Source organism: Aulonocara stuartgranti (genome assembly GCF_965226115.1).
Source record: "Aulonocara stuartgranti genome assembly, chromosome: 5".
NCBI classification, from domain to species: domain Eukaryota; kingdom Metazoa; phylum Chordata; class Actinopteri; order Cichliformes; family Cichlidae; genus Aulonocara; species Aulonocara stuartgranti.
Genome location: NC_138943.1, coordinates 17,249,489 through 17,277,239, shown reverse-complemented (window position 1 = coordinate 17,277,239; position 27,751 = coordinate 17,249,489). Strand labels below are relative to the sequence as shown.

Genomic DNA, 27,751 nt, shown 5'->3' with positions numbered 1-27,751 from the left:
TAATGAGAAAGACCTGGGAGGACAGGGTTAAGGACAAAAAAAGACAACAATAAAGAAATATAGTAAATTATCTATGTATAGAGTAATAGAGCATATTATCCCTTGATAAACTCCCCAATGTGTGTAGCTTTGGTCTCGGGTCCAGGATGTATTGAATTTCACTTACCTTGGAGACTTCGGCAAAGCGCCCTCGCAACACTGGCAGCAGGCTCAGTGCCACCATCTGGGCCTTCCCCCTGTAGCAACACTGCCCACTCCTGAATGTGCTGTGGCATTCCTTTGCTTTCACTTTGAACTCTATGATGGCCTGAGGATGGTCTCCACCCCCATCCAGTCCAGCCTCAGCATCAGTCACGGAGAGTGTAGCAGAGGCACCAGTGAGGAACCAGTCTCTACATAACCTGCCTCAGGCGCTCAGCCTGGTACTACAGCTTCTCCAGTTGCACTTGCCATATTGCCGCCTGCTCTTGCTGACAGTGCTACAACTTTCACCACCATATGCACCAGCAATAAGTCAGGCTATGTCTCCAACATTCCTTGGCTGGATTTCTGCCCAACTGTGAAACACACCAGTTCTGGGACCCCACCAAGACACACAGACAGCATTGCAGGCAAGTGATCTTTTATTTACAGGGATTTCCACTCTTGAGCTTTTGAACCTATTGCACCACCCTTCCTCTGCACCACTCTTCCTCTGCAGAAGAGCCGTAGACCAAACTCCACCACAGTATCATCTGTCCTCAATTTAGTAGAATAAAAGGGAGAATAAACAGAAAACACATAATGAGAACCCACATACTCCAACACAACTCAAACACGAGAAACCACGAATCATGACACTTATGAGATATAGTTAGACAAAAGAGAAACAAATTTCACACCACAAACAAATATCAACACATTTCAGGAAATTACCCTGGTTAGATAACACCACTGGAACAGCATAAGCAAACATATCTCTACACATTGTGCAAAGCGAGTCGTTGCTCGAGCAAAATGTTATAAATACATTATCCTAACCATGTGAAAAACATTAAGGTATAGGAGACTGCATCATTTCTTGCTCCCACGATATTTCAAATTAAAAAATCGTTTTGGTATGATTGGAAAAAATAGATTAATCATGTCAAAAGGTTCACTTGTATTCAAATTTGATTTGTTATGTGTATGATTTGCATTTGCTTTTGCTAATGTGTCAGGTTTGGTTGGGCAAGTGAGGGAAGGCATGATGAGGACTTCCAGGTGAATTTGTATAAAACAATAATTTCCGAAACACTGACATAAGCACTCTGCTCTTATTGCTGTGGCTTCAGTCTCCCTCTTATTGGCGTCATGGCTTCATGTCTCACTCTGCTGGTTTTGTGCTGTTTCTTTACACTGAGCTGCAGTGAGAGTTTGCCTGAATGGGTCAGCAACATTTCGACCAACCTCTTCAGTTTGTCTGGGGACATTATGCTCGGAGGGCTCTTTCCCATTAATGATGTCACCAGCAGCCTCAGTGACATAACAGAGCCCAACCAGATAAGATGTGAAAGGTAAGGATGGTTATGAACAACGCTTTCTTAACAACATGAGATTCAAAATAACTAACCCTGACTTACAATGACTTCTACTGTTTTCTGCTTGCTGCTGAACAGTGCAAATAATGTTGTACTGGGACTTGCTATATCAATGAAATACGCAGTGGATGAAATCAACGGAAATCAGACTCTCCTCCCTGGCATCAAGTTAGGTTATGAAATCTATGACACATGCAGACAATCTTCAGTAATTATAAACCCTACTCTGTCTCTCCTAACTGAAAAATCCAGCCAAGAACTACCTGTGCGGTGTAATTACACTGACCATGAGCCCAGTATAGTTGCAGTTATTGGTCCTTTTGAATCAGAAATGGTGTCAGTTATTGGAAAACTCCTGGGATTTTTTATGCTACCACAGGTTTGAATACACATACATTTTGTAGTTATCAGATTTTTTTCTCTTGATTTACAAATTTGAGACTTGCAAAAATATTTTAAATGTAAAAGTAAATCGTTTCTGTTTTTAATTTTCACACCAGATTAGCTATGGGGCCACCAGCGACAGGTTCAGTGATAAACTTCTCTACCCGTCATTCTTTCGTACTGTGCCAAGTGATAAATGGCAAGTGGATGTCATGATAAAGCTAATACAGGAGTTTGGCTGGAACTGGGTTGCAATTGTGGGCAGCGACGAGGAGTACGGGCAACAAGGTGTGCAGATGTTCACTAAAATGACAGTAAACACATCTATCTGTGTGGCCTATCAGGGCCTGATTCCAGTGTACACTGACCCCGAACCAGCGATCGAAACCATCATAAATGATATCCAAACGACCAATGTCAGAGTGGTAGTGGTGTTTTCTCTCGCAGAGAAAGCTGAATACTTTTTTAGAGAGGTTAGTGAAACAGAGATTTAAAGTGATTCACAAATGTATTATTTTCTGCTAATGGACAGTTTGTTCAGTACCAGTCAACCAATGCAATTTATTCCAGGTTATCAGGAGTAATTTAACAGCTGTGTGGATCGGCAGCACAAGTTGGGCAATACATACTCGAGTGACTTCTCTGCCCAACATTGAAACAGTTGGCACAATCATTGGATTTGTTGACAAAACAGACACCCTCGGCCTGTTCAAAGATTATGCAATGGAGCTTTTCAAGAAACTCAGTGAAGAGCGGACAAAGACATCCACTCCAACCACAAATCCTGACAGTCAAAACAATCCAAACAATCGCTGCCCACAATGCTGGAATTTGTCACTAGACAACATTAGCATAGTGGAAGCACCTGCAGTCCAGAAATCAGCTTTCAGTGTGTATGCTGCTGTTTACAGTGTAGCACAGGCACTGCATAACCTGCTGGAGTGCAATTCAACTGCCTGTAAGTGGGGATCTGGAAGCAAAATCTATCCCTGGAAGGTGATTTCTTTTATTTTTCTACTATATGAGACACTGTCAAAGGAGCTTGCAAAGAAAAGCGTCTGGACTTCTTTAAGTTGCTTGAAGACGTTTCACCTCTCATCCGAGAAGCTTCTTCAGTTCTAAGGTCAAATGGTGGAGAGTCCCAGATATAAACCTAGTGGGAGTGACCCCCACAGAGGGACAAAAGGACCCCCTGATGATCCTCTAATCACCTGAGCCAAGGTGTGAAATTGGGTGTGGGACCCAATCAGCCAGAGTTTCAGGTGTGTTCATTGTGAAACCTGGCCCCACCTTGTCATGCGAATTCCTGAGGTCAGATGGCCCAGGATGTGAGTGGGCGTTAAGGCGTCTGGGAAGGGATCTCAAAACTGGATTATAGATGGCAGAGAGTTGGTGTCGTAAACCCCCGCCTCTGTTCAAAGATGGTCGGGGATGTCTTTCGGGTGAACCAGTTTCTGTCTGAGTGTGTTGCTGGGTCTGAAATACACTGGGATGTCATGCTTGGAGAAAACTCTCCTGAGTTTTTCTGATACACCGGCTACATAGGGGATGACAATGTTGTTGCGTCTGTCCTTCTTATCCTCCTTCGCTGGTGTCACCTGAGCCAGCGAAGGAGGCTCAGGTGACACTGAGCCTCCTTCGCTCAGTGTCACCTGAGCGGATAAGAAGGACTTCGCTGGTGTCCTTCTTATCCACCAGCGAAGGAGGATAAGAAGGACAGACGCAACAACATTGTCATCCCCTATGTATCAGAAAAACTCAGGAGAGTTTTCTCCAAGCATGACATCCCAGTGTATTTCAGACCCAGCAACACACTCAGACAGAAACTGGCAGAGGTGTGGACTCGAGTCACATGACTTGGACTCGAGTCATTAATTTTATGACTTTAGACTTGACTTGAAAAAATGTTCTAAGACTTGTGACTTGACTTGGACTTTTACACCAATGACTTGGGACTTGAATTGGACTTGAACCGGTTTACTTGAAAAGACTTGATATTTTACCCCAAATATAAAATTTAACATGCATATTATATGGAGATTGAAAATGTGACGTCATTCACGGGTAGAACCGCAAAGGATTCTGGGAACTCGTGGCAAGCGGTACTAGCGCACGCAGGCTTTCAATTAAAATCAGTCACACAGCGATAAAAAGAAACACAAAAATGTCAAGAAGCTGTTGTATTATTAACTGCAATAGCCGGTCGCATGACAGCCACGGGAAGCCGACGGGTAAAGAGATCGGTTGTTATCGGATTACGTCGTTGAAGAGAAATTGTTCAAACCATGTTTCCGAAGTAACAAAGAGGCGACTGGATTGCAGCCATTCAAAGACCAAATATAACGTCCTAGAACACTCCAGCTCACAGGTTAGTCTGCTCCAAGCATTTACACAAAGGTCAGTCTGCTGTTGTAGTTAATGCGTCATTTTCATAACATAATTGGTGATATAGGTTACAAGCAAGTCTGGCGCTGAACAGAAATTGTCGCGCTATGCTCCTTTATTTATTGTGCATAAATAGTAAATTGTCCTGACACAATATTGCGTTTCGCTTCTGTTATTATGGTACACTGACAAAAACACATACTTTTATTCACAGGATAAAACAGGTTTTTTGTATCACTAATTGCCCAGTACGATTACAGCATACAATATTATTGTCACTGCTACATTTCTGTGATGCTACCAGAAATTATTTCCACTACTAATTAATTACCGTTGAGCTCAAAGGTTATATTAATAAACGGTTAACGAATGTGTATTTATGAAGACGATTTGTGAGACTGGTAAACTTATGATACGTACGATGGTCTTTCGTTCTACACGGTGCATTTCAAGGTCCTGCACCCATCCGTCGGTAAACTGTACCTGGGCTTGTTGAAGTGACCGGAAGTTACTAAACTTCATGAGTGTATGCACTCACTCCAAGAACCGTATAATTATAAATATGCATATAAATATGCTAAGATGAGATAGCTGACTTCATCTAACTAGCAAATGTTTTCCAGGCTACATTGGTGATACAGTTTTTTTTAATGTGTATGATATTTTTGTCATGCGATTTTAAAGCTGGTCCTACAACCGCATCCAAGAATAACATGCAGCGTATCTCAGAACTGTCGGTGAAAATTATTCTTGGAGCTAAGTTTAATTGAGCTGCATTTTAAAGAGGTGCAATTTCACAATTTGTGTATATTTTCTAAGTTCACTATTTTGTATGTGTTGAGAAAAACACAGATTTTAAAATTACATGGTCTAATATTTACATTTAGCATATAACTGCAACATTATTTTTTCGTTTGTTTTTTTTAAAGACTCGAAAGGACTTGAAATTCAAAGTTTCAGACTTGTGACTTGACTCGGACTTTTACACCAGTGACTTGAGACTCGACTCTGACTTGCCTGACATTACTTGAGACTTGACTTGAGACTTGAGGATAAAGACTTGAGACTTACTTGAGACTTGCAAAACAATGACTTGGTCCCACCTCTGGAAACTGGTTCACCCGAAAGACAAAACGCCAAAACACAAACTTAACAACGTGGTGTATGCTGTACAGTGCAGTGAGGAATGCCCAGACCTCTACATTGGAGAGACCAAACAGCCACTTCACAAGCGCATGGCACAACACAGAAGAGCCACCTCCACAGGACAAGACTCAGCAGTCCATCTGCATCTTAAGGATAAAGGACACTCTTTCGAGGATGCCAATGTTCACATTTTGGACAGAGAGGATAGATGGTTTGAAAGAGGAGTGAAAGAAGCCATCTATGTCCACTGTGAGTGACCATCTTTGAACAGAGGCGGGGGTTTACGACACCAACTCTCTGCCATCTATAATCCAGTTTTGAGATCCCTTCCCAGACGCCTTAACGCCCACTCACATCCTGGGCCATCTGACCTCAGGAATTCGCATGACAAGGTGGGGCCAGGTTTCACAATGAACACACCCGAAACTCTGGCTGATTGGGTCCCACACCCAATTTCACACCTTGGCTCAGGTGATTAGAGGATCATCAGGGGGTCCTTTTGTCCCTCTGTGGGGGTCACTCCCACTAGGTTTATATCTGGGACTCTCCACCATTTGACCTTAGAACTGAAGAAGCTTCTCGGATGAGAGGTGAAACGTCTTCAAGCAACTTAAAGAAGTCCAGACGCTTTTCTTTGCAAGCTCCTTTGACTACGATGACCTGGATGACTGAGAACCTTCACAGATATATGAGACACTATACAAAGTTTGGAATCGAGCTTATCAGTAACAACAATAATTGCATTTTGCAGCTCTTGCAGGTTTTAAAGAACACTTCTGTTAACATAAATGGCACACGTCTAGACTTTGACAATGATGGCAATCCGAACATAGGATACAATATGATTCAGTGGATCTGGACAAACTCATCTCAAGTGGACTTTAGAAATGTGGGAGAATATACTGAACAAAAGCTGTTCCTCAACAAGTCCCTCTTTCAGTGGCACACTAAACAGGTAACGCTTGTAACTCAGAAAAATCTTCACAACTTCTAGCATGTAAAAGCTTTCATGTCCAGTTCATGATCTATTTTAAGATCTTAAATTTTGTACCGCAACCTTCACAGATTCCTGTGTCCACCTGTTCAGCAAAATGTGACAGAGGCCAGGTCCTCAGAGTCAAGGGTTTCTATTCCTGCTGTTTTGACTGCATCGACTGTTTGGCAGGCACCTACCAGGCAAATGAAGGTGATGTTGTCTCAGATGAGATTCATGCTCATACAGAGCAACCAGTAAGAATCCACAGTGTTATGTGACAGCCTTATTCCAGAATGGATTAAATTCATTTTCACCTCAAGAGTTCACACATAATACTTCATGTTGGCAAAGTGAAAAAAATTCTATGTCTTAATTCTACAAAATAAATATAAGTTTTTCTAAAAATAAAACATATAAACTGTAAATAAGTGTTCACAGCCTTTTCTCAATACTTTATTAAAGCACCTTTGGTAGCAATTACAGCCTCTAGTCTTTTTGACTATGATGCTACATTCTTGGCATTCCTGGTTTTGGGCAGTTTCTCCCATTCTTCCTTGCAGAACCTCTGAAACTCCATCGAGTTTGATGGAGAGTGTAATTGCACAGCCATTTTCAGACCTCTCCAGAAATATTCAATTGGATTCAAGTGTGGGCTTTGGCTAGGCCAATTAAGGATATTCAGAGCGGTCCCGAACCCACTCCTTTGTTATGATGCCTGTGTGCTTAAGGTTGTTGTTCTTTTGGAAGATGAACTTGAACCTGATGAATCAGAGGTCCAGAGCACTGGTTGCCTCCAGACATGACACTTGGAATTAATGTCAAACAGTTCAATCTTTGTTTTATCAGACCAGAGAATTTTGTTTCTCGTGGTCTGAGAGTCCTTCAAGTACCTTTTTGAGAAACTCCAGGCAGGCTGCTATGTGCTTATTCTTGTGGAGTGGCTTCTCTCTTGCGAGTCTACCCTTCAGGCCTGATCAGTGAAGTGTTTTAGGCATGGTTGTTGCTCTCACATACACTGCAACTATGGAACCTTATATAGACAGATGTGTCCCTTTCCAAATCATTAGGTTTTGTTAATTAGGGCAATACATTTCTCCTCTTCAAATCAGGGGAATGATTTTCTTATCTCTTTCTGTGTAAGAAGGCATAAAAATGAAGTAAGTCACACATGTAGCCTGTGCAAGATAGGATCTCTAAATGGTGCGTGTGTGTACTGTTGTGATGTTTTATTTTGCTTTTTAATTTAGCCATATTTTTGTGCTTTCCCAATCATAGACGACACCCAGTGTACTAAATGTCCCAACGGTCAGTGGTCCCAGCATCGCAGCACGAACTGCACTGACCCCATCTTTAAGTTTTTCACCTGGGACAGCGAGGATGCTGTGATAATGATGCTGGTTGGTGTGCTGCTGCTGATATGTCAGGGGTCGGTGGGTGTCATGTTCCTGATGCACCGAGGAACCCCCCTGGTAAAGGCCTCGGGGGGACCCTTGAGTTTTGTGGCTGTGCTCGGCCTGATGGGAGCATGTCTCAGTCTGCTGCTCTTCCTGGGGGAGCCCAGCGATGTGGTCTGCCGTCTTCAGCTGCCCTTCACTTCCATTTTCCAGACTGTCACCCTCTCCGTTATCCTGTCCATCTCACTACAGGTGAGTTAATACTGGTGAAATACTGCCCCACAATGGCAGTGTGCAGAAATGGCAGAATCAGTTAAAGAACATGCTCGATAAAATACAGATAGAAGGTATGCAGTGTGTTAATTTTTCTGTCTTCCCTAAGCTTTCCAGTCTTCAATAATTTTTGTTTCTAACTTTAATTTGATAATTGCTACTGACACATACTTACACAAATTAGAGATATCACATGTATTTATTGGCCAGTTTTCAAGGAACGTTTACTTTTGCAAGACAGACCAGATATATAGCATGACACAGAAACAAAACCGTTCAAGAGCTATTAATATGTATATACTCCCATCAATAAAAGAAAATCTACATTTTCAATTTAATACATGCAGTTTAAATAAAACCCCACAAAATTGTGTAAAACATAGTAAAAACATCAGTCATGATCAGTGTGTGGTGTCAAGAAAAGGGATTTCAGTAAGAACTTTACAAATAATACACCAACAGCAAAAAACGATCATAAATTGTAAAAAGGTGGCATTTTACATATAAAAGGTCAAAGGTCAATTTAACTGCTACGGCTCAGTATTTTGCAAAAACATTTTTCTGTCTAATATCTATGAGGCAGTTGTAACCATTTGGCTTGATGCTCAGCTTCATCTTCATTGCAGTGTTTCCACATTTTAGAATTTTTACCTTATTTTCAGCGTAAACTGTAACTTGACAGGTTTGTGGAGGCATACAAGTGTAATCTACTTTAGATTTCTCAAAAAAATTCAGAAGTTGTTTTTAGTGAAAGCGCATAAAAGCACAAGCGCTTTTGGACAAAACACATAATGTAATATAAGAAAAATAAAAAATAAAGATATAATCAGGATGATAACTTCTTCTTTTTTTAACAGATAATTTGCGTGACAGAGTTCCCAGAGATGGCTGCCTCTCACCTGCATTTGTTAAGAGGCCCTGTGAGCTGGCTGTTTGTGCTGATCTGCTGCGCTGTGCAGGCTGGTCTCTGTGGCTGGTTTGTTCAAGAAGGACCTTCATTGTCTGAATATGTGGCAAATATGACAATAGACTTTGTAGAATTCTTCCTCTCGTGTCCTGTTTCATCTTTGACTGGATTTGCTTTAATGCAAGTTTTCAATGGTGCAATGGCCCTTGCATCATTCATATGCACCTTCATAGCAGTGGAGCCTCTTCATCAGTATAACTTAGCCAGAGACATCACCTTTTCCACCCTGATTTACTGTGTCATTTGGGTGATCTTTATTCCAATCTACGTAGGCAACAACAGTGATAATAACAAGATCCGGTCAATTGTCCATGTTTATTTCAGCCTAGCAAGCAACTTTGGACTGCTGGCAGCCTACTACTTTCCAAAATGTTACTTCTTGTTAAAGAAACCTGAATTAAACACAGCAAAGTACTTCTGTACCTTCTTAGAGGGCGTCCCACCAACTCAAACTCAAGAAGAGCAACAGCCAAAAGCACAGGAAGGACAATAAAACAACTGAGCTTCTTATTAAGAAAATCAAAGAATCTCAAAATTCCATAGCTTTTGCTTTCTATGAGGATAGGAATGATTGAGTAATTTGCAGCATAGTTCAGTACACCACAAAAGAAACTAGATAATATTATAAAAATAGTTGTTTCTGAATTACTCTACAATCACGTAATACATATAGCAAATAACACAGAAAGTGCATTGCATTTATATAATAATGTGTAGTCTGCAAAAGAGTTTAAAATAGATTTGTACCTGTAAACTATTTTATTCAAGAATTTTTTTTCTATATTTCTTTTGTTTGTGTTACTGCAGTTTCATGAACTGGATGAAAATAATGAAGCAATTAGACATACTGTACTGTGACAGTTTTTTATCTCTAACACTGGATTTTTAACCTACAATGTTTATCATTTAAAAATATAATAATTGCTTTTCTCTTTAAAAATACTCTCAAGTTATCTAAAAGTAAAATTGTTATGTACACAATTCTGCCTCAGAGTAATACACATTAAATTATCAAAATCTTGATACACTGACTAAGTTTGGGTTTAATCTTTTCTCTGGTAAAGACAGATTGTAAATTTATTGTTGTGAAACTGGTTCCGTCTTTTTTTTCTTTTTTGCATTAATACTTGTGGTGTGAACTTCATAAATAATATAGAATGTGTTGTACACTATTGTACTTGCAGTGTATTTTCATCTTAAATACATTAAAATACTAGTCAAAAATATTTGACATGCTCAGTACAAAACCTGAGAGCTATTTATTACTAAATAAAGCTGCCATAATGTGTGTGTGTGTGTGTGTGTGTGTGTGTGTGTGTGTGTGTGTGTGTGTGTGTGTGTGTGCATGAGAAGCAAATCTTTAAGACCACAGAGGGAGAAACTGAGGAACTCTGCAGTGACATCAGAGTGCACACAGGTGAGTAAGTGTGTATCCAACCGCTTCCAGGTGCCACAGGCAAGAAAAGCTTTGAGGCCATAATTTTCAAACATATATCCACATGATTTGCAATGCTGAGTTGTACTTAGCCTAGAGCTGGGCGATAGAACGATAACGATATGTATCGCGATATAACTTTTACTCGATAGAGAAATTAAGCTATCGCGATAGACCTCGCCGCTCTTGTCCTATTAAAAAAAAAAAAAAGGTCAGCCAATCCAAATTAAGTAGCCCAGAGCCGAACCAATCACAGCCGCAGCGTCACGTCGTGTGACTTGTTACCTACAGCACAAGTGCCAAGCTGCGTTTGTTTGGGAAGCAGCCAGCAGGTAATGGAGCCAGCGCGTAATGGAGGAAATGAGTGTGCCGACTAGAAAAATCAACCGAGCGTGACCGAAGAGAAAACAGATGATGGTTCCAATGCCGGAGAGATTGTCGAACGGAAGAGCCATAGAAGTTCCATAGTGTGAAGGTATTTCGGCTATTTCAAGTCTGACAAAAAACAGAGTAGTGTGCACTGTAAATTGTGCCGAAAGCAAGTCTGGAAATACAATAAACTGGTGCATGCGTCACACTGTGCGCCACGTTATTGTTTCGGTGAAATGAATTTCTACAATACTGTTACTGTTAATTCTACTCTCTGCAGTGTTTAAATGCTTACATATACACACAGTTACTGTCCCTCCACACATACGACTCGGTTCTGCTTCTATGCCCCAGCTTTGTTTACTTTTTCCCACCGAGGCTTCTAGACTTCTGATTGGCCAACATTTCTGCACGGTTAGGAATCTAGCGCCACCTGCTGCTTTGGCATGTTCATAGCAGCGTTTTCCTTCATTTCTGCCTTTATGTGTGGACGGGATTATTTTTTAAAACGAAAACGGAAAATCTCCGTTTTCAAAAATACCCGTGTACGTGTGGATGTAGCCTCAGTCTCTGACTGGAAGCGCTAATTCGTCATTCGGCTTTTGTCAGACTAAAGTAACTGTTAAAACTGTTTGAAAAGCTAAGCTATACAACAAGGAGAGATTGAGAATTTCCTTTTAGTTCTCAGTTTATTTGATATTGACAAAAGTTAGTCAGTTTTGTCTGTTCTTCTGTAAAACAAACTAAGATTTATTTTTAGAATTAATATTTTGTTTCTAAGTGGAATTGACAATTTAGTCTGTTTCGTTTGTTCTATTTTGAAACTTAAACGCTTTAGCGGCTGCCTTTTGTGTAGTTTGCAATATTTGCCTTTATTTATCTGAAAAAGTCTCATGTTCCTTAAGTACATCTACCCTGTTGAACTTATTATGAGAAATAAATATTTAAATCAAAACAAGCTGCTGATTATTTCACATTTTACTTGTGAACAACGGCACATTTAAATCTTACAAATATAGTTATTTGGCTTATATCGTGATAGATATCGTTATCGACTGAAATGAAAAAAACATATCGTGATATGAAAAAATCTCATATCGCCCAGCTCTAACTTAGCCTAAACACTTCTCACACTCAAGCTTCCATCTGTATCACTGACCAAGGAAAACTAATTGTCATTATCTATATTAATATTCTCAATATATTTATTAGAAACATATATTTGTGTATTATACTACATTTTGTAATCCCTTCAATGTGTGATATCATGTGACTGCTTATCCATGGCAGTTAGAACACATGCTTCAGTCCACCATCTCTACACAACATTGTAGAGGCGTGTCAACCAAGAAAGCCTCAGTGTTCCCAGTCTCCCTTGGAATGCTCTTGAAGCTCTGCCGGAGGTGTGAGTTGAAGATCTCTCAGACCAGGTCCTCTGCCAGGTGTTCCCAGAGCACCCTCAACCACCCAATGGACTCCAAGAAGGCTGGGTACTCTGAACGTTGTTCAGTGCATAAGCGCAGATGACAGACAGGGCACATTCCCTGACCCAAAGGTGCTGGGAACAAACCCTCTGATTCCAGTGCCTAAGCTGTGCTTTGAGGTGAGCCCGACTATATCTAGCCGGTAACTCTCAACCTTAAGCACTAACCAGGCCTCCTTCCCCACAAGAGAGATAACATTCCATGTCCTAATTGCTAGTTTTGGTAGTCACGCAATGCCCATCTTTCTGTAGGCCCATAGTGTAATTTGAATTCTTGAATGATGTTGTAATAGATATCAGCTTAACAACTAAAATTATGGCTGTGGTGTTCAATGCGTTTAATTATCAAATATTGCTTTTCTGATTTACACCTTTTAATTTCGTACTTGTAAGTAGTTATAAGTTTTCTATGAGATACCTTATGATAAAAAACAATGGCTTGTGTTTTTTCAAACCCCTGTTACCAAAGATTTCCTGTAATAGTAAAAGAAGGCAAAAAAGAAAAAAAACTTCAAAGCTGATTTAAAATGTGTTTAAATGGACATTTAAAAGGAGCTTACTTTGTAAGTCTGCTGAAGGTTTATGCAAATATCTTGGGAGGAAATATTTAATTTGCCTTGTGGATGAGCAACATTGCATGCAAATAAACATACCAAGCCAACAGTGAGGGAAATATATGACATGATATTTCAAAACAATGTGCTTACTAGACCCAGCTCTGGATAGTCACGTTTTCAGGGGTTGAAAAAACTGAAAAGTTAATCAAAAACACTCAAGATACAAGGTTTTGGTTTAATAGCGTCTTAGCAAGGAGGCATAATGGAATTTAATGTGTGAGATTGTTTAAGTGTCATTGTTTGTATGTGGATTGAAGAGGGGATAACCAAAATTCAGAACACTGCAGGCAGAATACTTAACAAAAAGTCCCAGACCTTTTCAAATAAAAGGGGAGCATAACAGACAACATGGCATTGGACACAAGGATGACTGCAGTATGTACACAAACAAGACCGATTAAGGATACAGGATAGCTGGGAGAATGAACCACAGGTGCAGACTAAGAGGAAACTGAAAGGAAGGTAAACTCAACATAAAAGCAACCACCTACCAACTACCTACCATTAAAGTAAAACAGGAAATATGACTGTAAGAAGTCTTACATGAAAACGAAGACGGAGGTAAGGAAGACATAAACACTGAAAGAGGAAAGAAGAGGCAGTCAAACACTGTGGGAAATACACATGAGAATTTGCATAATTATGATGCCCATTGTTCCTTCAGTGGGCTGGTTTCAGTCATTATGCAAATGTACTGTTTATAAGATTGGGGAAACCTGCAGTCAGCTGAGACTGAAGAAGTCAGTTGGATGAGTGACGAAACGTTTCTCCCACTGAAAACGCCACGTCCAGATGAACAGAATCAAACTTTTGGAGATGTACTTCCCCGGATGATTGAGCATGCATCAAGAGATCCATAAAAACCAGAACTCACACAATACAACAGTAAAAAAGTGTAACAGAAAACCTTGAAATAAAAACAGAGTTCAGCAATAGCACAAGAAATAAGTCTCACTTTTAGAATATTAAAGAAATTCAAATAAGAATCCTAAATTTAATAAATACTACCCAAACTCAAATACCACAAGAACTCTAGAATACCAGAATGATTATGAAATCTAAAAAAAAAAAAAAAAGCAAAAATTAAAAAACACTAGAACAGCAGAGAGAATAGAAATCTCTTAATGGGAGCCCTAAAAGTCCAAAGCAACTCAAAACTCAAAGATCCAAACCAGGAATCATGATACTCATGATAGATAATTATTCCAAAGACAAAGAAATTTCAAACCACAAACAAATTCTATGAAAATACTCCGGAAAGATGAACACTGCAGACATACACACAAACACACAAAAGTGCAAAGTGAATCTTTTTTCTCAGAAAACCATAGAGGTTTTAAATATGTCTGTGTGAGAACACAGGTGAATTTGCATAAAACCACCTACATGATGCACTGACATAAAAATACGCTGCTGTCATTGCTGTGGCTTCATTCGCTTGCTTATCAGTGTCATGGCTTCATGTTTCGCTCTGCTGGTTTTGTGCTGTTTCTTTACACTGAGCTGCAGTGAGAGTTTGCCTGAATGGGTCAACAACATTTCTACCAGCCTCTTCAGTTTGTCTGGGGACATTATGCTCGGAGGGCTCTTTCCCATTAACGATGTCACCAGCAGCCTCAGTGACATAACAGAGCCCAACCAGATAAGATGTGAAAGGTAAGGATGGTTGTGAACAACCCTTAATAATAACATGAGACTCTAATCGTGTATGCTAACCCTGACTTACCACAATATTTACTGTTTTCTGCTTGTGGGTAAACAGTGTAAATAAGTTTGGACTGGGACTTGCTATAGCCATGAAATACACAGTGGATGAAATCAACGGAAATCAGACTCTCCTCCCAGGCATCAAGTTAGGTTATGAAATCTATGACACTTGCACAAAATCTTTAATTATTATAAACCCTACTCTGTCTTTCCTCAATGAAAAATCCGACCAAGAACTACCTGTGCAGTGTAATTACACCGACTATGAGACCAGTACAGTTGCAGTGATTGGTCCTCTTGGCTCAGAAATGGTGTCAGTCATTGGAAAACTCCTGGGATTCTTTTTGATGCCACAGGTTTGAATACACATACATCTTAAGATTTGCAGCATAGTTTCTATTAATGCAAAGATCTGACAATAAATGTTTCAAATGTAAAAGTAACTCTTACAAGTCGATCAAAGGATTTGTGCCAGGTTATATCACAGAAAAATTAACTTGTTCTTTTATTGCCTGATCTTTAGATAATTGTTTTTTTGTTTTGTTTTTACCTTGAAAATGATATATTAGGTCTTACATGTCAATAGTGATTAGAGTTATCTCTGATTTTCTGTTTTTAATTTTCACACCAGATTAGCTATGGGGCCACCAGTGACAGGTTCAGTGATAAACTTCTCTACCCGTCATTCTTTCGTACGGTGGCCAGTGACAAATGGCAAGTGGATGTCATGATACAGCTAATACAGGAATTTGGCTGGAACTGGGTGGCAATTGTGGGCAGTGATGAGGCATATGGGCGACGAGGTGTGCAGATGTTCACCAAATTGGTAGAAAAAACATCTGTCTGTGTGGCCTATCAGGGCCTGATTCCAGTGTACACTGACCCCGAACCAACAATCAAAACCATCATAAACAATATCCAAATAACCAATGTTGGAGTGGTAGTGGTGTTTTCTCTTCCAGAGCAAAGTGAAATCTTTTTTAGAGAGGTTGGTGAAACAGAGAATTAAAGCAGCTAAGAACTGTATTAATTTCTATTAGTGCATGGAGTTTGTTCAGTACCAGTCAATCGTTTAATTTTTTCCAGGTTATCAGGAGTAATTTAACAGCTGTATGGATCGGCACCACAAGCTGGGCCAACGATGCTCGAGTGACTTCCCTGCCCAACATTGAAACAGTTGGCACAATCATTGGATTTGTTGACAAAACAGACACCCTCGGCCTGTTCACCAATTATGCAATGGAGCTCTTCAAGAAACTCAGTGAAGAGCGGGCAAAGACATCCACTCCAGCCACAAATCCTGAGAATCCAAACTATCGCTGCCCACAATGCTGGAATTTGTCACTAGACAACATTAGCATAGTGGAAGCACCTGCAGTGCAGACATTAAGTTTCAGTGTGTATGCTGCTGTTTACAGTGTAGCACAGGCACTGCATAACCTGCTAGAATGCAATTCAACTGCCTGTAAGTGGGGATCTGGAAGAAAAATCTATCCCTGGAAGGTGATTTATTTTTTCTAATTTATAGACCGTTGTATTTAAAATCAAGCTTATCAACAATAACAAAATGAGTTAAATTACATTTTTTACAGCTGTCTGAGGCTTTAAGGAACAGTTCTGTTAACATAAATGGCACACATATAGAGTTTGACCAATATGGTGACCCGAACATAGGATATGGTGTGATTCAGTGGATCTGGACAAACTCATCTCAAGTGGACTTTAGAAATGTGGGAGAATTTACTGAACAAAAGCTGTTCTTCAATAAGTCCCTCTTTCAGTGGGACACTAATCAGGTAATTTTTGTAACTCAGAAAAATATGTACAACTTATGTAAAAACTTTAATATCCAGGTCACGATCCAGTTTGAGATCTTGGATTTTCTTTTTTACCACAAACTTTGCAGGTTCCCGACTCCACCTGTTCAGCAATGTGTGGCAAAGGCCAGGTCCACAGAGTCAAAGGCGTCTACTCCTGCTGTTTTGACTGTATTGACTGTTTGGCAGGCACCTACCAGGCAAATAAGGGTAATGTGGTAGTCTCAGATATCTGATGTTGCTTATTTGCTTCCTTGTCAAGATATTCAGTGCATCTAGAATCCACAACGGTACGCTTCTTTAATATGTTGCTATGTGACAGCCTTATTCCAGAATGGATTAAATTCATTTTCATTTCAAAATTCAAGATTCTTGCTCATATCTAAGCATATAAATGTCAACAGATTCATTTAAAATAGAATAAAAACAGGTAAACATAAAGAGCCTTTCACTGTCCTAATAAATACAAAATCTACCTGTTGCGCCTGTAAAAATTCACAATTAAAATGCGGCAACTAGTTTTAATCTGTGATAATCACAGAGTTAAAATAGTATTCAGTAGATGTGCAGACATTATATTTGAACCTTTTTTGTGCTGAAAGGAGACCTTCAAGACTCACTGTATTCAGGCAATTAATGCATCTTCTTTGCAGTATTTAGCTAAATCAATGACCTGTAATACTAGATTAAAAACACAAATGAGAAAGTTGTATCATTTTCTTGTCTTTATCTGCAAATCAGCATAATCCATAACATGTCACTGATGTGTGACAGGATCCCTAAATGGTGTGTGTATGTTGTTTGTTTGGTTGGTTGATTTTTCGTTTTTAATGGAACCAAATTTTTTGTGCTTTCTCGGTCATAGACGACACCCAGTGTACTAACTGTCCTTACCGCCAGTGGTCCCAGCATCGCAGCACGAACTGCACTGACCCCATCTTTAAGTTTTTTACCTGGGGCAGTCAGGATGCTGTGATAATGATGCTGGTTGGTACCGTGCTTTTGGTATGTCAGGGGTCAGTGGGTATCGTGTTCCTGATGCACCGAGGAACCCCCCTGGTAACGGCCTCAGGGGGACCCTTGAGTTTTGTGGCTGTGCTCGGCCTGATGGGAGCCAATCTTAGTCTGCTGCTCTTCCTGGGGGAGCCAGGGGATGTGGTCTGCCGTCTTCAGCTGCCCTTCACTTCCATTTTCCAAACTGTCACCCTCTCCGTTATCCTGTCCATCTCACTACAGGTGAGTTAAGAATGGTGAAACACTGCCCCACGATGGCATTGTGCAGAAACTTCAGAATCAGTTACAGAAAAAGCAGATAGAAAGCATGCAGTGCTTTAATTCTTCTCTCAGCTTTCCCGCCTTTTTTAAGTTTGTTTTAAAAAATATTTTGATTATTGCTTATGGCACATCCAATTAGAGACATCGTGTGTAATTAGAGACAGTTTCTATTGTACTTTTAATTTTGTACCTTAATTGCAGCAGTATTCAACTTTGAAGCAAACAGCTGACATGAATGAACTATTGATCTATAAGAATCTCATTTGTTGGTTAAATATGTCTAACTTTATTACATTATTTTAGGCCTTTCCATAAGATCTTACGCATGCTTAGAACCCAACCTTTCTTTTCAAACAGATACTCTATGTGACAGAGTTCCCAGAGATGGCTGCCTCTCATCTGCATTTGTTAAGAGGCCCTGTGAGCTGGCTGTTTGTGCTGATCTGCTGCGCTGTGCAGGCTGGTCTCTGTGGCTGGTTTGTTCAAGAAGGACCTTCGTTGTCTGGATATGTGGCAAATATGACAATAGACTTTGTAGAATCATTCCTCTCGTGTCCTGTTTCACCTTTGATTGTATTTGCCTTAATGCAAGGTTTCAATTATGCAATGGCCCTTGCATCGTTCATGTGCACCTTCATGGCAGTGAAGCCTCTTCATCAGTATAATCTAGCCAGGGACATCACCTTTTCCACCCTGATCTACTGTGTCATTTGGGTGATCTTTATTCCTATCTACGTAGACAACAACAGAGATAATAACAAGAACAGGTCAATTGTCCATGTTTATTTCAGCCTAGCAAGCAACTTTGGACTGCTGGCAGCCTACTACTTTCCAAAATGCTACTTGCTGTTAAGGAAACCTGACTTAAACACACCAAAGTACTTCTGTACCTTCTTAGAGGGCGTCCCACCAACTCAAACAGAAGAGGAGCCACAGCCAAAAGCACAGGAAGGACAATAAACAAACTGTTCATAAAGTAAATGAAAGAATGTGAAAAAAGGACAGCAATAGTTGTGTAATGTATACCATGAGACTGTACTCTACAAAATACACTAGATTAGATATAATAATGATATAATAATCATTGTTTCTCAATCACGCCACAATTATGTAAATTATACACCAAATAGTATAGAATGAATATATTGCAGGCAGTGTTGGGGAGTAACGGAATACATGTACCGCCATTACGTATTTAGAATACAAAATATGAGTAACTGTATTCCGTTACAGTTACCGTTTAAAAAGGTGGTATTCAGAATACAGTTACTTTGTTGAAATAAATGGATTACACTGCGGTACTTTCCTGTTTCATTTTGTCGCGGGTCAGGACTGTTTGGGTTTTGTTTGACAGCTACGTTCTGTTGTTCCAGGCGGCAGCATTGCTCTCTCTCTCTCTGCGACTGTGTGTTTCCTGGGTGAGAGAGCGCCTTTTCGTTGTTGTTGTTGTGCTAAGCTAACAGGCAGAATGCTACAAGCATAGCTCTAAAGAATGTAGCATCGTGGGCAGTGTAGTCCGTGTTGCAGGGAGAATGGACTGCCATACACGTTATGGGTCTGTGAGCGAGGAGGGAGAAAAAGAGGAGTGGAAAGGTACGAGTTGTCATCGAGGAAAAACGGGAGCTGGAAGCATGTAAATATAATAATAACCACTGCAGCCAAGAAGAGTGCCTGACGAGCCCAGTTGTAAGTAAGCTATTAAGACTCGACTGTACACCGTGTTCGTGTTTTCCTCCGAAATTAACAAGTTCCGTTGGAGCAGCCTTTCAACGCCTCTCTGTCTCTGGCAAGCAGAGTTGACCCACACAACAAAGTAAAGCTATTTTTCGGCTACGAGCCGCCGTATTAGTCAGAGGTCCCTTTACTACAGTTCGGAGTCGCGGACCTTCAGTAATAGTAATAAATCACACAGCAATAGTACATTCACGTTGTTGTAAAAAGCATGATAATATATTAAGTAATCCAAAGTATTCAGAATACGTTACTGTCATTGAGTAACGTAACGGAATACGTTACAGAATACATTTTAGGGCATGTATTCTGTATTCTGTAATGGAATACATTTTAAAAGTAACCTTCCCAACACTGATTGCAGGTGCCAGTTTAGCTCAGTGGGATGAGAAGGCAACCATATGCCGAGTGGCTGCCGGCCCAGGTTTGAATTCAACCTCCCCTTTGCTGCATGTCTTCCCCTCTCTCCCTCAACTTTCCTGTCAATCTTTACTGTCCCTATCAAATAAAAATGCCAAAAAGAAGAAGAAGAAGTTATTTTTATTTAGTAACATGCAATCTATAATAGATTATTCGTCTAAGAAATTATTATTTTTCAGGTTCATATTTTGTTTGTGTTGATGTTGGTGACAAAAGTATTTACTGAATTAAAGTAATGCTGTAATTAAACAATGTAGTGTGAAATTTTTACTCTAACATTATTGGTTGTAGTTTAGAAACCTACTATTAGAGATTTAATGGCATTTTGCTTTAGAATAATCTCACTCTCAGTGATCACGTCATGCAGACAGTTTTGCTTCAGAATAATAAACATTAAATTATTTCAATTTTATTATTGTGTCACTGACTAATTTTGGGTTTGACCTTTTATCTGGTAAATCTGGGAGATCGTGGCTTAAGAGTTGGGTGTTTGTCTTGTAATCGGAAGGTTGCCGGTTCGAGCCCCGGCTCAGACAGTCTCGGTCGTTGTGTCGATGGCCAGAGGGGCCGATGGCAGCCTCGCTTCTGTCAGTCTGCCCCAGGGCAGCTGTGGCTACACCTGTAGCTGCCTCCACCAGTGTGTGAGAGTGAATGAATAGTGGCATTGTAAAGCGCTTTGAGGGTCCCGAAGAGCGCCATATAAATGCAATCCATTATTATAAATATTGTATTGCAAATTACTGCTGTATAACTCTTTTAGTACTAGAATGTATTGTACACTACTGTACTTGAATTGTATATGGATTCTAAATACATTAAAACAGGAGTCCAAAGTTTTTGACATGCTTTGTACAATAAAACCTGAAGGCTATTTTTGACTAAATGTACTTAGCACACAAATTTACCAATAATTGTAGCATGAATTTTGTGTGTGTGTGTGTGTGGGGGGGGGGGGGGGGGGGGGGGGGTAATTGACTGCTTCCAGGTGCCACAGGCAGGGGAAACAAGCAGGAACCAGAATGAGACTCCGCCTTTGAAATGCTGAAGCAGAATCAGAATTATGCACTCACACGCCCTCATGCACACAAACCGAGAAGAGAAAGAGAGAGCAGAGAGTGGAGAGACAGGAAGACTGACAGTTCATTATGAAATGGCTTTAATGATCTGACCCACTTGAGATCAAATTGGGCTGTATGAGTCCTTGAAGTAATATGACTCCGACACTCCAGCTTAACATTTAAGAACATTTAAGAACCTGCAGCCAGTTAAGTTAAAAGAAAGAATTAAAGAATGTATCAATTCAACAAATTTATTTTTGTTGTTGTTGCTGCTTTTTCATTTTTAACTCAACGCCTTACTGCTTGTCATGATTTTAATAATTCAAATAAACAGTAAGCAGAACAGTAATCACCCTATCACCTCATTTTAGTTTCATTTGAATTCACACTGGCTTTACATGGAAATTAAAGGAGGCATATCGGGTGGCCAGAAAGTTTTTATTGGTATAGATATCAGCTTAACAACTGGAAATATGTCTGTGTTTTTAATGCATTTAATCAGGCACACCAAATATCAATTTTCTCTTTTCAACCCTTTCATACAGTAGTTGTAAGTAGTTATAAGATATTTAAGCGATACATATAGATTTTTTTTAAATGGCTACATGTTTTTCAAACTCCTGTTACTAAAGATTTCCCCAAAAAGATTTTCATATTTATATGAACATGAAAATATTCATATTGTTTGAAAATATGAATCCAAAATATGCAAATATGAACAAAAAAGCTGATCTAAAATGTGTTTAAATTAATATTTAAAAAGAGCTTACTTGCATGCCTGCTGTAGTTTTATGCAAATATCTTGGGAGGAAATATCTAAATTTGCTTTTGTGCATGAGCAACATTACATGCAAATAAACATTCAAAACCATCAGTGAGGTGAATACAAAACATAAAAGTTAAAATGGATAAACATAGATCTTAATACAAATGTATATAATGTATATACGTTTCCCATATATATGTTATCTGCTGAGTTATCTACTAAACAGCTTTAAAGTCATCTCCTTGCATTGCTGACAATTCACAGCTGTACTTTTCAGGTAAGTCTAACAAACCTCAAAAGTCTCTTACCTCAGCGAATGCTTCATTATTTTTAGTAATTTCCTTTTGACTCAAATTTTCTTTGAGACAAAGAATTTTTAGATGTAATGTCCTAAAAATTCTATAAATGTAGAACTTTGTCTCATCTCAATTATTGTAACTCGCTTTTCACACATATCTCTCAGTCTTCTGTAACTTATCTTCAGCTGAACCAGAATGCACAAAAACTAGCGAAATTCATTTAAAGATTGTGTTAATTCATCAATTACTTTAAACCTATACATGGCCAAGCCCTTGTTTACATATCACACCTGAATCCGCTTCTCCAGTCATTTAATGGGGGTCTTTTAACTGTTTCACATTCTTACTTTAACCTCCTAGGTCCTGGCGTCCAAATATGTGGACACCACATTTTGGGTTATTTAGACCAAAATACTAAATTTTGCTCTACAAGGGCCTGATATCCACTTACGAGGACATTATACTGCTACTGTTCTATCAACATTTTAAATGAATATCCTCATATGTGGCTCTCATTCTTCTTAGAAACAAAAATTAGGTTAAAAAAAAAAATCTGGTAATTCTTTGTTTTTACATTCATCAGGTCCCAATCAGCCCAAATATCAAAGAGAAATTAAAAATGCATGCCTTGGAAGAGTTCGGGTCTTAGGAGGTTAAATTCAAAAGGGACCACTCTTTTTAGGTTGTTGCACTGAAACTCAGGAAATCTTCTTCAGTCTCTCAGGTTGACTGAATCTGTGTTTTGTTTTAAACAGCTGCTGAAAGCTAATTTTTAAAGATTAGCTATTTGTTAATATTTCACCCAATATTAACAAATAGTTTACATATAATGTAATATGAGTTACGTATGAGCAAATGGATGACTGTATGTTTGACTGTGTGTTTGTAAAATTCATTAATGTATGTTTTATTCAAAGCATTGTACCAGTGCTTTAAAGTGTGCATTAAAATGATTACCATTAATATTGTTATCAATATGATCATTGTCAGGCTGTTGATACTTCTTATGGGTTAACAGATAACAAGGTTTTGGTTTCATATCATCTCAGCAAACAGACACAGCAATTTACTGTACAGGTTCAGCATGGTTAGTGTGTGGATTTTACAGGGGAGGAATCAAATGTGGAATACTGCAGGCAGAATACTAAACAAAAAGTGACCCATTATTGTGGCTGATTGAAGACCTAAACTAAACATAAAACAACAAAACTATCATCCAAAAGCAAAGCGTAATCAGGAAACACATGCAAAGGAGCTCAGAGGACTCATGATGCAGACAAACAATAGACACAAGGATGACTGAAGTATGTACACACAGAAGGCTGATTAGGGATAAAGGACAGCTGGTTGAATGGGACACAAGTGCAGAAATAGAGGAAACTGAATGGAAGCAAAACTCAACCAAAAAGCAACCAATTGTCAAAAATAAAACAAAAGATCCCAAAGACAAAAAACAAAACATGGGTATAACAAGTCTTAAATGTAAAGACAGAGATAAGGGTGAAAGAAGTGACTGCTGAAAGAATTGGCAGTGAAACACTGAGGAAAATACACCTTTGCAAAAAACAAGCTCAAAAGCTAACCTGAAGCTGAATACAGACCAAAGAATCTAAACCAAACACGAGAACAATAAGTCTTTTTCAAAGGCATTAAAACTTCATAAATACTGAACAGGAATTCAAAGACTCGAAGTAACGCTTAAGACAGAGAAAATATCATGAAAACTAAACAGGAATCCAGACCTCCGTGACGACGAGAGCTTCCATAATACAACAATACTAAAGCTCAACAACAAAAACCTTGAAGTAAAAGAACAACCCCAGATTTCTCAACCCCAGCACTGTAGCTAGGCTAACAAACAGTCAGAGGTCTGTTGAGCTGACTATTCGTTTGTATCCATGTTGTACTTCTGAGTCCACTTTACCAATCACTTCCTCCAAACCATCAACGTGTCTTTAAAACGCCATTCCTATCAGACTCCTCAAAGAAGTCCTAACATTAATTAATGCTTCAATCCTAAATGAAATGAATCTATCTATGGTAATGGGTTACGTACCACAGGCCTTTAAGCTGTATTATATAGCTGTATTTAAGCTATATGTCATGGTCCGCGGCCCGGCGTCCGGGGTGCTGCTGGGATGTCCACGCCCACGAGCGTGGCTGCTAACCCCACACCTGCATCCCATCCCAGGCGATCACCAGGTGGACTATTTAATCCTGCCCTACCTGCTGCTCCACGCCAGTCCGTAGTCGCCTCTCAGCGGTAACGTACGCCTGCGGAAAAGAACTCGTATGACAAACTCTCCATCGGACCTAACACTGTTTTTCTTTCCCTGTGTACCCAGATCACAACTCGGCGTGTTTTTTGAGCCACCTGCCTGTCCACCTGTCCGCCTGAGATTCGGTTCACATTCAGCTTCGCCGTCTCGACCCCTCTTGGAGCTCCACCCCCCTCTGGTTCTCTCGGCCCGGCTATCACCGTGAGACGCACACTCCACCTTCCCTCGTATGCTGCCTTTTTTCCGCACCCCAGTAATCTGTCTCTCTTTTTGTTTTACAGCCTCTCACAGCCCCGCTCTCGGCGTTCCCTGTGCGGTCCCTCGGTTTCATCTGGTTTCACCCGTTGTTTTTCTGGCTACCCTCACGGGACACCTTTAGTTTCAATAAAAAATTACTTTCTTTATTCGCTCATTCCCTAGTGTGTGTGTTCTGCTACTGGGTCCTGCCTGCGCTCGGAACTTCGGTTCATGACACTATATTTTTTTTTTACAGAGATTAGAACATGCCATGGTTAAAGGTACTGTGTTTCACTGGTTTGAATGATATCTATCTAACTCTCTCCAATTTGTTTATGTAAATGGAGAGTCTTCTTCACACATTAAGATTGATTGTGGAGTTCTACAGGGTTCCATGCTAGGACCAGTTCTATTTAGATTATAGATGCTTCCCTTAGGCAGTATTATTAGAAGGCATTGCAAACATTTTCATTGCTATGCAAATGATACCCAGCTTTATCTATCCATGAAGCCAGATGACTCACATCAATTAGTTAAACATTAAGATCTTGATAAAATTCAGATAAAACCAAGGTTATTGTACTTCGCCTGACTAACCATATTCTTACTCTGGATAGTATTATCTTGTGATTTTGTGCTATATAAATAAAATGTAACTAATCTGAATAAAAGAGAGCGAGAAATCAACCTGACTTTTAGATTAATGAACAAATCAAAACATGAATCCTAAACTTCATAAATACTACTCGAACTCAAATACCACAAGAACCCTAGGGTATCAGAATGATTATGAAATCTAAACAGGAATAAAAAACTTAACCAAAGAATAATCAAAAATACTAGAACAACAGAGAGAATAGAAAACTCTTAACAGGAGTCCAAAGCAACTCAAAACTCAGTGACCAAACCAGGAATCACTACACTCATCATTTTTTTCTCTGGTCCCCTGCCCAATCAGACCAGGAGTGACATGTTTAGCCGCATGTTATCTTAAATTGCTGGCTGTCTGAGTGGTGTCCCAGAAACGATGTGGGCTTCATAGATAATTGGCAAACCTTCTGGAGGAAACCTGGTCTTGTTAGGAGAGACGGCATCCATCCCACTTTGGATGGAGAAGCTCTCATTTCTAAAAATATGGACAAATTTATTAAACCCCCCAAAATATGACTATCCAGAGTTGGGACCAGGAAGCAGAGTTGCAGTCTTACACGCCTCTCTGCAGCTTCTCTCCTCCTGCTACCCCCCCCAAAAACCCATCTCCATAGAGACTGTGTCAGCTCCCAAAAAGACAAAAAACAAACTAAAAACCAGCAACAAACAACTTAAACATAAAAAATCACAAAGAAAGAACAATACAGTATCCACATCCGAACCAAAGAGTAAAACAGTGAAATGTGGATTATTAAATATTAGGTCTCTCTCCTCCAAGTCTCTGTTAGTACATGACTTAATAATTGATCAACAAATCGATTTACTCTGCCTTACAGAAACCTGGTTGCAGCAGGATGATTATGTTAGTTTAAATGAATCAACACCCCCGAGTCATTCTAACTACCAGAAACCTCGAAGCACAGGCCGAGGGGGCGGTGTGGCAGCAATTTTTCACACCAGCCTATTAATTAACGGAAGACCAAGACAGACTTTTAATTCATTTGAAAGCCTGATGCTTAACATTGTCCACACCAGCTGTAAAACTCAGAAACCAGTCTTACTTGTTATCATCTATCGTCCACCTGGGCCTTACACAGAGTTTCTGTCTGATTTCTCAGACTTTTTATCTGATTTAGTTCTGAGCTCAGATAAAATAATTATTGTGGGTGATTTTAACATCCATGTAGATGCTAAAAATGACAGCCTCAACATGGCATTTAATCTGTTATTAGACTCAATTGGTTTCTCTCAAAATGTAAAAGAACCCACCCACCCCTTTAATCACACTGTAGACCTTGTTTTAACATATGGCATAGAAACTGAACATTTAACAGTGTTTCCTGAAAACCCTCTCCTGTCTGATCATTTCCTGATAACATTTACTTTTACAATAATTGCTTACACAGCAGTGGAGAGTAGACTTTATCAAAGTAGATGTCTTTCTGAAAGCGCTGTAACTAAGTTTAAGAATATAATCCACCCACTGTTATCATCTTCAATGCCCTGTACCAACATAGAGCAGAGCAGCTATCTGAACGCTACCCCAACAGAGGTCGATTATCTTGTTAATAATTTTACCTCCTCACTACGTACGACTCTGGATACTGTAGCTCCAGTGAAAACTAAGGTCTCAAATCAGAAGTACCGGACTCCGTGGTATAATTCTCAAACACGTACCCTAAAGCAGATGACTCGTAAGCTGGAGAGAAAATGGCGTGTCACAAATTTATAGGATCATCATTTAGCCTGGAGAAATAGTTTGCTGCTTTATAAGAAAGCCCTCCGCAAAGCCAGAACATCTTACTATTCGTCACTGATTGAAGGAAATAAGAACAACCCCAGGTTTCTCTTCAGCACTGTAGCCAGGCTGACAAAAAGTCAGAGCTCTTTTGAGCCAACAATCCCTTTAACGTTAACTAGTAATGACTTCATGAACTTCTTCACAAATAAAATTCTTATCATTAGAGAAAAAATTACCAATAATCATCCCACAGATGTAATATTATCTACAGCTACTTTTAGTACCATTGATGTTAAGTTAGACTCTTTTTCTCCAATTGATCTTTCTGAGTTAACTTCAATAATTACTTCCTCTAAACCATCAACGCGTCTTTTAGACCCCATTCCTACAAAACTGCTCAAAGAAGTCCTGCCATTAATTAATTCTTCGATCTTAAATATGATCAACCTATCTCTAATAATCGGCTATGTACCACAGGCCTTCAAGCTGGCTGTAGTTAAACCTTTACTCAAAAAGCATCTCTAGACCCAGCAGTCTTAGCTAGATCATCTGCAGAGGAATGGTTTATTTGAAGAGTTTCAGTCAGGTTTCAGAGCTCATCACAGCACAGAAAGAGCTTTAGTGAAGGTTACAAATGATCTTCTTATGGCCTCTGACAGTGGACTCATCTCTGTGTTTGTCCTGCTAGACCTCAGTGCAGCGTTCAATGCTGTCGACCATAATATCCTATTAGAGCGATTAGAACATGCTGTAGGTATTACAGGTACTGCACTGCAGTGGTT

The 27,751-nt window shown here is 39.6% G+C and overlaps 2 protein-coding genes and 1 long non-coding RNA gene across 4 annotated transcripts; all 3 read left to right on the top strand.

Moving 5' to 3' along the window:
- Nucleotides 1-1,228: 1,228 nt before the first annotated feature.
- LOC309706938 (taste receptor type 1 member 3-like) lies at nucleotides 1,229-10,390 on the top strand (the record flags this gene model as incomplete). The annotated part of the gene is made up of 9 exons (XM_082533947.1): nucleotides 1,229-1,242; nucleotides 1,389-1,535; nucleotides 1,638-1,938; nucleotides 2,060-2,416; nucleotides 2,514-2,939; nucleotides 6,226-6,429; nucleotides 6,540-6,660; nucleotides 7,726-8,096; nucleotides 8,975-10,390. 9 exons carry the CDS (start codon nucleotides 1,229-1,231, stop codon nucleotides 9,575-9,577), a joined length of 2,544 nt encoding a protein of 847 aa, XP_082390073.1. The 3' UTR covers nucleotides 9,578-10,390.
- A 4,051-nt stretch (nucleotides 10,391-14,441) lies between these two features.
- On the top strand, nucleotides 14,442-20,283 carry LOC309706936 (taste receptor type 1 member 3-like; the record flags this gene model as incomplete). Of its 2 annotated transcripts, none has more annotated exons than XM_082533944.1 (8): nucleotides 14,442-14,644; nucleotides 14,751-15,051; nucleotides 15,327-15,683; nucleotides 15,782-16,198; nucleotides 16,288-16,491; nucleotides 16,602-16,722; nucleotides 17,378-17,748; nucleotides 18,145-20,283. In XM_082533944.1, the coding sequence occupies 8 exons, from the start codon at nucleotides 14,442-14,444 to the stop codon at nucleotides 18,745-18,747; spliced, it is 2,577 nt and encodes an 858-aa protein (XP_082390070.1). In that variant the 3' UTR covers nucleotides 18,748-20,283. The 2 variants fall into 2 exon arrangements, with proteins under 2 accessions (XP_082390070.1, XP_082390071.1); XM_082533945.1 differs by having other exon boundaries at nucleotides 14,585-14,644; nucleotides 14,930-15,051.
- Nucleotides 20,284-24,167: 3,884 nt separating this feature from the next.
- Nucleotides 24,168-24,808, top strand: LOC309707373. The gene is made up of 3 exons (XR_014276977.1): nucleotides 24,168-24,324; nucleotides 24,407-24,541; nucleotides 24,622-24,808. It is a non-coding gene; the product is annotated as an uncharacterized lncRNA (long non-coding RNA).
- The last annotated feature ends 2,943 nt before the right edge of the window (nucleotides 24,809-27,751 follow it).